General features: G+C 38.2%; 1 protein-coding gene across 11 annotated transcripts in view; it reads right to left on the reverse strand.

Annotated features, from left to right (window-relative positions):
- The window catches only part of ARHGAP21 (Rho GTPase activating protein 21), a 128,978-nt gene that overhangs the window by 16,650 nt on the left and 100,211 nt on the right, over positions 1–12,117 (reverse strand). For all 11 annotated transcript variants that reach the window (XM_061436022.1, XM_061436024.1, XM_061436023.1 and 8 more), the window contains 4 exons: positions 5,722–5,880; positions 5,482–5,584; positions 3,851–3,887; positions 964–1,089 (listed from right to left, as the gene is read on the reverse strand). In XM_061436022.1, coding sequence (XP_061292006.1) covers positions 964–1,089; positions 3,851–3,887; positions 5,482–5,584; positions 5,722–5,880 — 425 coding nt within the window. The remainder of the gene's footprint in view (positions 1–963; positions 1,090–3,850; positions 3,888–5,481; positions 5,585–5,721; positions 5,881–12,117) is intronic.

A 12,117-nucleotide genomic window follows, 5' to 3' on the forward strand; every position in this document is an offset into this window, starting at 1 on the left:
GGGGAGGAAAGACAAAATTTGTGCAGTGTAAACCAAGTTGGGCACTGCATTCCTATCACAATCAAGGGTAGTGAAACCTCAACTTTAATTGGGTCCAGAAAATAAAATAAACAAAGTTAATTAGGATAAAGCGAGTGTAGCAAAATATATAAAAAATGCTAAGGAAATAGAAAATAAGGAAAAAGACCAGTCAGAAAAATCTTTTGAGTGAAAGCAAGGCTTAGATCATGCAAATGACAAACACTGCATAAGGTGACTCCAAAATGATATGTACAAGTGATGAATTTAGTTAACAAAATTGATCGATTTTATATGGTCAAGTAACAACATCCAAGGTGGGTTTTCTAAAGAAAAGAAAAGTTTGATATTCTTTTGACGGTATTATAGTTTTCTTATAAATTAACTGCCCAAATATTGTAGGAAATTTTCTGGTAAAGTTTTTATTATATTGTTATTTGCTTCATGAAGCATATATTGATACTGTGATATTCATTTAAATACCTCTTATGTTTATCAAATAAATGGAACGATAAAGCTATTTTAAAGGAAACTTAACAGAGTAAACTGAAAGACGCTGAATAAAAGTTTTTAAATATTAATATGAAGAATTGCCACTCCCTAAAGGACTACCTGTGATAATCCATGGGTAATAAATTTTTTAGTAAGAGAAGCAGAGTTCCTTCTTAAATACACTGATGTCACTTTAATGTTGCCAAAAGATAACATAGTCCATATGTAATTGATATAAAGAATGAAAAAGGCATTAAATTTTAAAAGATATTAAATTAAATCACTGATCAGAATTTTTTAAAATAATTTTTCCTGTATGTCAACAAAGATACTTATAAATGTTTTCGACTCTTCTTATTATGTATATGTTGCCATTTTCCATATACAGACTGATTGCTTTGTTTTTCAGGGCCTGCATTTCACAAGCTCATGGTAGCTGAGAAAACGTACTACCTTGCCCTTATCAGTGACGAGTGGCCTGAAATGAAGCCACCCTTCCTTGGCAGCATCGCTGAAAACCTCTGAGGAAGAGTCTTTCCTGGATCCGGAATCTTCTGATGACTTTTGACTGTCTAAGATCTATAGAAAAGGTCACAGAAAACACAGCAAAATATCAGCTTTTTCCTTTGGAAATACTTGTATGTTGAAATTACTTTGCTGAAAGTCTTCTACTAAATCTTCCAAATGAAAGGCTACTTTTGAAAACCCCTAAATTTATCAATTACATAAGAAAAAAATTTTTTATTTATTTGTTTTTTAAGATGAGCATCATTTTTTAAAGTCACCTGAAGAAATTTTTTTTAACCATTAAAAAACAACAGAAAGAGTACAATTTTCCTGTTCTTAAGAGTTCACAGTTTTAGTGAGGAAAGACAAAGAAGAATAAAAAATAAAAAAACAAAAGAATGATCAGATTGTGATTAGTGCCATTTGGAGAATGAAACAGTGAGATGCGATAAAAGGAACAACCAAGGAGTGGCTATAAATTGGTGCTGCTGAAGCAAGTCTTCTCTGCAGAAAGAACACGTAAGATGAAATTTGGAGAAAACATTTTTAAAAGGGGTAACCATGAAAGGTCAGGGGAAAGAGAAAATTTAGGGAGAATGCATAGCTAATGAATATACATTCATCGTTATCATCTTTTCTTTTTCTGTTTTATTTTTTTGGCCGTGCCAGGCAGTGTGCGGGATCTTAGTTCCCCAACTGAGGATGGAATCCAAGTCCCTGTGTTGGCAGGCAGTCTTAACTACCGCACAGGGAAGTCCTTCACTGTTATCATTTTAAATGTTCACTCTTCCATGGGAGTAAGAGAAACTGCTAATTATGGATTGTTCAGGGTCCTCCAAGCTGTGGCAGGAAGTGCTGGGGGGGAGACCATGACGTGACGCATCAGGGGAGTTATACCATCTGATCACACAGCTGGAAGGTCGCACTGCTTGCTACCTGGAGTGTGGATTTGAAAGAACAACTATGAAAGGGCAACCTATGGGAATCCAGGCGAGGGATGACACGAGCTGGGACTACAGGAGCAAAAATGAAGACGGAGAGGAATGGAAAGGTTCAGGGTACGTCCTGGAGGTGGAGTGGACTGGCACGTGAAATGGAAAAGAAAAAGCAGGCTAATTACTGTATTTGACACTTGAACAACTAGGTGACCTGAAGCAGATTTTGAGAGATGGGAAAGCTGGGGGATACATGTCTGGGGGAGTCATCTAAGTCTACTTGGGTGTGTAAACCTTGAGCTGCTCATTACACATCCCATTGCAGATGGTGCAGGGCAGGAGCCCACGTGAGCCGAAGTTTGGGGAAGAGGTCAAGCCTAGCGATATATACTTGGGGAGATGTCTGGGGCAGGTCGTTGAGAAAATGAGGGTAGATGGAGAGGCCAGAGGAGTCAGAACCAGCTCTAGACCTTCCAACATTTTATATACTAGACAAGAGGCAGAAATGGAGACCAGCAGAAGAAAGTGTTTCAGGAGGTGAGAAATCACACTGGATACTCCTGAAAAGTCAAATGTGTTAAAAACCCAAGCAACTAGGGACTTCCTGGTGGTTCAGTGGTCAAGAATCTGCCTTCCAATGCAGGGAATGTGGGTATGATCCCTGGTCCGGAAACTAAGATCCCACATGCTGCGGGGCAACTGAGCTTGTGTGCTCTAGACCCCACGCTCTACAACAAAGACCCCAGGTGCTGTGAGAAGACCCAACGCAGCAAAAAAAAAAAAAAAAAAAGAACCCACACAAAAAGCCCTAACAACTAGTCTTTTATTGGTAACCTCAGCCTGAACAGTGCCATCCTGATATGTGTGGGTTGAGAAAGACATGACATGGGGGAGTGGAAACCACGGACAATTTTTTCCCAAGGAATTTTGCTGTGGAAGAGTAAAATAGGAGCAGTAAATAGGGGAGAGGGGTTGCGGATTCCAGGAAGGTTTTTCTTTTAAATACAGGAAATAGTAGAACATGCCTTTACATGCTGGTGACTGAACCACTGGAAAGAGAGATTCTGCAGAAGAGAGAAGGGTCCTGAGAAAGGGAAAAGTGATGGGATCCAAAGAAGAAATATGGGTGTTTGTGTTTAATAGGATAATGTTCCAAGTAAAAAGATATTTATTGGCACTTCCCTGGTGGTCCAGTGGTTAAGAATCTGCCATGCAATGCAGGGGACGTGAGTCCAACCCCTGGTTGGGAACTAAGATCCCAATGCCATAGGGGAACTAAGCCCATGTGCCACAACCTCATAGTCTGTGAGCTACAATGAAAGACTCCACACAATGCAGTGATGATCCTGAGTGCTACAACTGAGACCCGAAGCAGCCAGATAAATAACAATAAATTTAAAAAATAGGAATAGGTATTTATTAAGATAAGGGTAAGGAAGGCAGAAAGTGTGAGTATAAGTGAAGACCCTAATGTTTTTGAAGAAGGCAAAATAACAAAATTCCTGTCTAACAACTTTTAGGCAAAGGTATGAGGGGAGGGTAGATAAGAGTAGATGGGGTGGATTGCACTGAGGGGGTGGTGGCTGAGTGAAGTAATGTTGAGGACAGAAAAATAAACATCCTGCTGGACAGTCAGAGTTCTGTCCATAAACTTTTATCAATAAAATAAGAAAATCAGCACAATGCATGTGAAGTATTATATAGTTGATGAATACGTTTATAAATCACAACTTAGAAGGCAATTTTCCAAATGCACTTGAAGCTTACAGAATAAAGGGTTATGACACTTAAATATAAGATACCCAATGATAAACAATTCTCTATGAAGAGCTAAAGTAAATTAAAGTTAATAGAAACATTTATCATTTGCTTGTATTTTAAAAATATTGACTACCTACCTTGATTCCCTTCAGGCTAGATACATGTTTAAAAGACCTGTTGGAAAAGAAATCTATCAATATTTGTAATAAGTTCATAAAAATAACTTAAAGATGTAAAAGTAATTTGACTATTACAACTGCTCTTTCATTAATAAGATGACCTTTCATTTTTACCATGTTAAGTGTTCAGGGTTCAATGCAAGTAAGGAAAAAGAGCCAATTTTCTAAATACTTAAACTTTCGATTCAGTGACAGAGCTTTCTTAAACTGTAAGTTAAAACCATCTCTGTATAAAAGGTGAGATTTTTGTTTTCTTGGGTTTTTTAGATCAAAGAAAAAGCTACTCAGACTAAGCATTGGGTTTTATGTTATTAGTTGCCCATAGCTATAATGCTCTACTAAGGATTTCCACACTGTCAATAGTGAGCAGTCCATGGCTACCATCAGTGGCCAGAGAGACCAGCACGTGCACACTCATCCAGCTTGTGGACATGGTGGCAGCAAGCGCATTATCAGGGCTGGTCATGGCCACCACTCTTCCCTCCGACCCTATTCTGGATGTTTCAGTACAGAGAACAACTCTGAAAGCCACTAAAAAAGCTTAGAGCTTCGGAGGACAGGCTCACACTGATTATTCAAAACAGGTTAAGTTCACGGGACAAAGCTGTTTTGTGTGGTAATTCAAAATTCATTTAAGGAGCACAGGATTTTAATGTGTGACTGAAGATGGCATGGTCCTTTCCTCTCAGTCCCACCATCTTTGCAGGAAGTAGAGTGTAGCTGGGATAAGGTAAAGCTGACTGTGAAACGAGGCTGTTACCGATATCTTTGTGTAAGGGAGAGTAAAGGCGAAGATGGCTTATACATCCCATTCTGCATCGTAAGAATAATCCCTGCCAGTCACTGACACTGCCCTGGCCACACCTCACACACTCCCTAAGGCAGCTAGTCTAGGAAGAGCAAATTGGACAGCAACTGGCAATAAATTTAGAATAAAAAATATACACACCCTTTGATATAACAATCCCTTTTCTAACTGTACTCACACACATATATGCTAAATGAACTATGTATAAATATAGTCTACGAAGGATTATTTGCTGTGGCATAAGATTTGACCATCGAAATGTCTACTAATAGAATACAGAATACCAATTAAATATATTACAGTGTAACTCCTCAGTGGAAAATTAAACAATTATGAAAAAGAATGAGCCAGGAATACACACACTGAAAGCTCTCCAAGATCTGTGTGTAGAGCACGTATCATTTGTTTATAAAAATAATTAGAATACACACATGAATGTATATAAGCATATGCAAATGTGTAAGATTTTACACAAGGAATAGCTCTGGAATTACATAAAAGATGGCATAGCTCTGTCTGAGAATAGGACTGTGTGACTAGAGGTCTAAAGCAGGAATAATTTTATGTGTATTTTTGTATCATAAAATACAATTGTATTACTGATTTTTAAACACTTTAAAAAAAAATTCAATTGAATGTATTATCACGTAACAACTTTTATTTTTTATTTGCATTTCTAATGTTGAAGTTAGAAAATACATCAGTAAATTCAGTATTTATATGTCAAGGGCATACTGAGCACCCACTAATAGGCATTTAAAACAACACGCTTGAGACTTACAGTTTTGCATCTTCTCTGTAATCATCCAGGCCCTCATCATATGATTTGGATCGTTCTGTCTTTGAGCTGGGCTGGGCATCCAGGCTGGGAGGTCCAACAGATTCTGCAAGTAAAACCCAGCATTCAGATATGTGCAAGGACTTTCCAGATTCTTTTTTCACAGCGAGAAGATCACCACAGTACCCTAAGTGGAAAACTGAGAACATGAGACAATTCACATAACTACTCAATGAAACATACCCTGGTCATGGGAGAGCTGACGTCGGATTAATGGAGCTGAAGTTGTGAGGCTGGGAGGGACCGTTGCTATGGAGGGTACCTGGGAGGTGGAGGCAGAGATGACCGCAGAGGCGGGGATGTGAGAAATGTCGTGATCGATGCTAGGGCTGGTAGGTTCATCTATAAGATAAAATGAAAATAAATATTGGGATGTTAAATGGCATCATCATTAATGATAACAATGACAGAACTAATCATTGGTACCCAGTGTTAAAAGAACCAGAGATCTGAACACAACCACAGCAATAACAGTGAATGAAAGAGTCATCTGGTAGAAGTCTACTCACACAGTTTCTACTTTAGTAATTCCAAAGAATTCCAAGAATATGATCTAAGAAATCCAATGAGTTGCTTTTACCCAAAATTAAATTGTTTGCTTCTACCAAACGATTAAGAGAATTCCCTGATGTCCCAGATGGTAAAGAATCTGCCTGCAATGCAGGAGGCCTGGGTTCTATCTCTGGGTCAGGAAGAGCCCCTGGAGAAAGAAATGGCAACCCACTCCACTATTCTTGCCTGGAAAATTCCATGGACTGAGGTTACAGTCCATGGAGTCGCAAAGAGTCGGACACAACTAACACTTTCACCAAACAATTAATACTTTCACCAAACTGATCAAGATACCAAAGTTCACAGGTATTCAAAACCTAAACTATAAAAGCAGCATGTTTGTGTGTATGTGAGAGGCATGTGTGTATGAAAGATGACCCAGCTTGCCAGCTGACGAATGCTGGAAACACTAATTTCAAGGAATCTAACATTTACCTTAAAATAATTTAATATATATTAGGCACCAATTTCACAAATTTATCTTTAGGATGATTAATTTTAGCACAAAGAATAAGCCAGCTGTTAGGAATGGGGAAGACTGAGCTGTGGGTCAAAGGATTTAGATCCTGTTTTGCTGGACTTTGTGAAAGCTACTTAATTCCTCTGGATATTAAATTCATTCCCTATAAAGAAATTGGGCTAGGATTATCAGAAGGGTCATTTATAGCTCAAGAGGACTACAACAATAAATCCACAATAGGGGTAAAATTATCTATTTAATTTATGTAAGAACATAAAATACTTAGGAGCTTTCATAAGCCAGAGATTTCTTAGGGGGCTTCTGAGGTTTGAATTTATTTTAAAAACTGACAGATCTGACTGAGAGTGCAGTTATTATTGGATCTACTTTCAATATTAAAGGAACTAGCTGAAAACCCAGAAAATCTGATTGAGGGAAACGATTCTATAATTTTTATAAGTACAAAGTTTAAAAAAATTTTTATTTCCCTAAGTAAATAAGCATAGTATTCTACAAGGTATGCTATAGATCAGTCTGAAATATTTCAGGATAAAAGCCAACACTACTACCAAAAGGAAGATAAGTGAACATCTAAAATTATTCTGTGGTGAGCAGTTTTGTTACACTTGAAACACATAAATTTATCTAGTAAGAAGATGCCAACTCAAACTTGGGAAATCTGAGCTAAAAAGAGTGAATATTAAATTCAAAATTATTGTTTAGTCACCCAGGCCCATGCCTTTTGGGTAAATTTCAGATAACTAAGTTCTCCTGAACTGGAGAAGAAAACGGCAAACCACTTCAGTATTCTTGCCTTGAGAATCCCATTAACAGTATGAAAAGGCAAAAAGATATGACACTGAAAGATGAACCCCCCAGGCCAGTAGGTGCCCAATATGCTACTGGAGATCAGCAGAGAATAACTCCAGAAAGAATGAAGAGACGGAGCCAAAGCAAAAACAACGCCCAGCTGTGGATGACTGGTGATGGAAGTAAAGTTCGATGCTGTAAAGAACAATGTTGTGATCCAGCTCTATCCTACAAGCTCTAAGATTTCTGAATTGGTTTTAAATGCCAGTGTCAACAAGGCTGTATCAACCAAATTCAATTTTTAGGCTAACCCTAATTTGGTACACACGTACTGGACAACTCTGGGGTGAGAGGAACAAGAGAAAACATTTAAAATATGGCAAAAATGAGGGGAGTACGAATTTTAGATGAAACTGAAGTGGGTAATACAACTGGCTTTTTTATATTAATAGTTATGAGTAGTAGTATGATGACCTAGAGGGGTGGCGTGAGGGGGTGGGAGGGAGGCTCAGAACGGAGGGAGGGAATATATGTATACATATAGCTGATTCATGTCGATGTACAGCAGGAACTAAGAAAACATTTTGAAGCAATTATCCTCCAATTAAAAATAGAAAAAAAAATTAAGATTGGAGAATATACCTTAATACTTGCTACTAAAGAACAAACTACTTAGGAACTCATTATTCATTTTGTATTTTGTGTTTACTTGTGACAGGTGTTGAAATTTATTTTCAGGACATACTTTGAAGCTTTACAGGGCATGTGTGTATAGTGAAAGTGAAAGTCGCTCAGTCGTGTCCAACTCTTTGCAACCCCATAGACTATACATCCCATGGAATTCTCCAGACCAGAATACTGGAGTTGGTAGCCTTTCCCTTCTCCAGGGCATCTTCCCAACCCAGGGGATGAACCCAGGTCTCCCACATTGCAGGTGGATTCTTTACCAGCTGAGCCACAAGGGTGTGAGTAGGTATAAACAAAATACTGCTAATGACTGATCTTCCTAATTTAAAAACAAAGTGGTTTATTTTCTTCATTTTTCTAAGTCTTGTGACCCCAGAGGACTATTAGATGTTAAATGTATAACAAAATGCTGGAAATTTTTCTTTCTGCAAGATGTTTCATTATCTGTGTATTACACAGATAACAAAATAAATGAGTTGGCTCCATTCTCTGATATTTTGGGAAATAAAGCCAAAGCACCTATTTATTTGCATTGGTTATAATGCTTTCAAGTAACAAAAACAATTATTAAAATCACAGACTATTAAGACTCTGGAGTGTGACGCTACAAAAGCAAGTCTTAATTCTTTTTTTTCCTTCTAATTTAATGTTTCATAAAAAGTACAAAGCATAGTCCAACATTCTCCAAAGTATGTTTTATGGTACACTAAACTGAAATGTTCTAAATAAAAGAAAGGATTCATGGTCAAATACTTCTGAGACAAATTGTACTATATTCTGCCTGCTGCTGCTGCTGCTGCTAAGTCGCTTCAGTCATGTCCAACTCTGTGCGACCCCATAGACGGCAGCCCACCAGGCCCCCCCGTCCCCGGGATTCTCCAGGCAAGAACACTGGAGTGGGTTGCCATTTCCTTCCCCAGTGCATGAAAGTGAAAAGTCAAAGTGAAGTCGCTCAATCGTGTCCAACTCTTAGCAACCCCATGGATTGCAGCCTATCAGGCTCCTCTGTCCATGGGATTTTCCAAGCAAGAGTACTGGAGTGGGGTGCCATTGCCTTCTCCATATCCTGCCTAGAAAACTCATAAGATATAAGGAGTATATTCATGATCCTGAGAGGTCTATGATAGACAAACTTAATTTTTAAAACTCAGCATTTCTCAATTTATTTGATCACTAATCTTCGCACCCCCTCCCCCCACCTTTATCAAATGGAATTAGTGTTCCCAGAAAATACTTTGAGAAACATTGCAAATGGTCTCTTTTACTCCATTTCAATGCTGGTGTCTATCCTAGTAAGACATGCATTTTAAAAAATAGCTAGATTGGAAAGACAAACACCGGGCCTTCCCCGGCAGTCCAGTGGTTAAGACTCTGCCTTCCAGTGCAGAGGGAGTGGGTTTGATCCTTGGTTGGGGAACTAAGGTCCCATATGCCATGGGATGTGGCTAAAAATTAGAAAGAAAAAAAAAAAAGACCTATTGGTCAGATAAAACTCTGAAGCTCAACAATATAAAAGGGTTTCAATATTAAATTTTGGTACTTAAGAACGCTTACTTCCATGTAAAAATCCAGTTTACATCCGAAACAGTGAAATCAATTCTGTGTTCATATCTCAGTTCTTTATTCTACCCTTTTCCATGGGTGCCGATCAAATGACATACAAGAGTAATCATATGCAGTACATTTAGGTTCTGGGAGGCATATAAGAAATAAATGGATTATAAAGTCATTTCTCGGAGAAGGCAATGGCACCCCACTCCAGTACTCTTGCCTGGAAAATCCCATGGCCGAGGAGCCTGGTAGGCTGCAGTCCATGGGGTCGCTAAGAGTCGGATAGGACTGAGCGACTTTACTTTCACTTTTTACTTTCACGCATTGGAGAAGGAAATGGCAACCCACTCCAGTAATTCTTGCCTGGAGAATCCCAGGGATGGGGGAGCCTGGTGGGCTGCCATCTGTGGGGTCACACAGAGTCGGACACGACTGAAGCAACTTAGCAGCAGCAGCAGCAAAGTCATTTCTGTATTATGGGACTTTTAAGTCATGATTCATAAAACAAAAGATGTCATTCACTGGGAACTATAAAAGAGATTGAAATAAGTACTTGAAGTAGAATTTGATTCAGAAATAGTGAGCATTTTTATTTTATAATGAACAAACGGTCTCTTTTAATCATTTTTCTAAATCTTTATATGCATGTACAATTAAATAGATTTTTGTTTTATATTTTAGCCAAAGTTCTCTTTAATAACATAACTGACCTTTTGGTTTATTCCTATACCTAGAAGTAACTAGGAAGAAATATTAACAGATGTAACTAGCAAACTTTTTATTATTATAATTGGATTATATTATTCTTATTAAGTAGGAACAAATATAATGCTATTATTCTGGTCTCAAAGGCCTGTGAAATACAGCAGGGTTTTTTTTGTTGTTTAAAAAAAAATCATAAAACAATCATTTTTATACCGTTTCATCTACAAGAAAATTCTGCTATTTGGGGGGGGTTGGTCTTAAGGTTACAGATATAAACATGAGCACAATTTAGGCTGAGATTCCCTACAATGTTTACAACTTGAATATGTCATATATATTTTTTAAATGTGAGTTATATGGAATTTTTTTTAAAAAGTTGATTCTGATAGTGTCACATGACAGTCCAACAGCGCAAGAGCTTTAAAAAATTTCTCTAGAAAAGAAGAATTCTGAAATAGCACTCAAAGAGAACCACATTATATTACAAAAATCATGGCAAATTCTTCCTGAACCTACCCACTGAAGAAGAGTATGACCTTGGCCTCAAAGCAAGGCTTGCATCACAGACCTCCAGAGGATGCTCTTCACAATGCATTCTGTACAAATGATGCCCTCTGGAGTTATGCCCTGAGATGAGGCTGAATCAGCGAAGTCTCTATTGCTTATTAACTGTGTGGCTTTGGGCAAGTTATTTATTGCTTATTAACTGTGTGACTTTGGGCAAGTTATTTAACCTCTCCATAGCTTAAGTTTCTCATTTATTACATGAGGATAATACTAATGGACATACACGATAATCTTGTTAGCAGATGGTATCTTAGACATGATAAAAGTTTGTTTTGTTTTGCTATACATTTAAACTATCATCTCAAAATTATCATTCATCTGGTATTTCAACAAATATTTATTGAGTCCCTTCTCTACACCACGCAGTGGTTCCAGACATTAAGGACAAAGATGTGAATAAAAAGATCTAAAATCCTGGCTCTCACAAAGTTTAGGCTTTAGACCTGCAGAGAAAGATGTAATAAAAGAAAAAGTACAATGTCAAGTGGAAACAAGTGGTATAAAGATAAATACAGTAACTTAAGGACATAGAGTATGTCAGGTTCTGTGTGTATTTCAGATAGGCTGGTCTGGAAAGGCTGCTTTGATAAGGTAATGTCTGAGCAGAGGCCCAAATGTACCGAGAGAGAGACAGTCTTGTGAATATCTCTGGAATGCATTCCAGGGCTGGGAACTGGTGCCAGGGCCCCGAAGCAGGGTGTGCTTGGTGTGTTCCAGGGCTGCTAGGTGGCTGGCATGTGTGAAGATGGGATGAGCAGAAAATGGGAGGCAGGGGCAGCGAGGTGCAGTGTGGTTGTGGGGCAGATCACGGAGGGCCTAGCCTTCCATAGGATTTTGGATTCTATTCTGAGTAACATAGGAAGCTAAACCAGGGTTCTGATCAGGAGTGAAATGATCTGATTTATGTTTTTAAAAACGTACTGGTTGCTGTGTGGATAAGATACTTGGGGCGTGTGGGAGCAGTCTAAAGCCTCAGTGAACATGATAGATGTTCTAGATCAGGGTACAGGCTTGTCATTTAAGTAATTTCTCCCCATCTATTCCAGGATTTATTCTAAGACAGTAATTTAGCAACAAAGAGGTCTTTTCAGTCGGCCCATGAATTAAAATTTATACAGAAATCAGCTTCAGAAAGTAAAAAGCACTGATGAAATGAAAGGTTGATTGCTAGTGATCCAAACTGTTCTACTTGGCTATGGTTTCAGCTGAATCAACAACCAAGCACAATTTGGTTTGCTGAGTCTCCC

The sequence above is a fragment of the Bos javanicus genome, chromosome 13, assembly GCF_032452875.1.
Source record: "Bos javanicus breed banteng chromosome 13, ARS-OSU_banteng_1.0, whole genome shotgun sequence".
Taxonomy (NCBI): domain Eukaryota; kingdom Metazoa; phylum Chordata; class Mammalia; order Artiodactyla; family Bovidae; genus Bos; species Bos javanicus.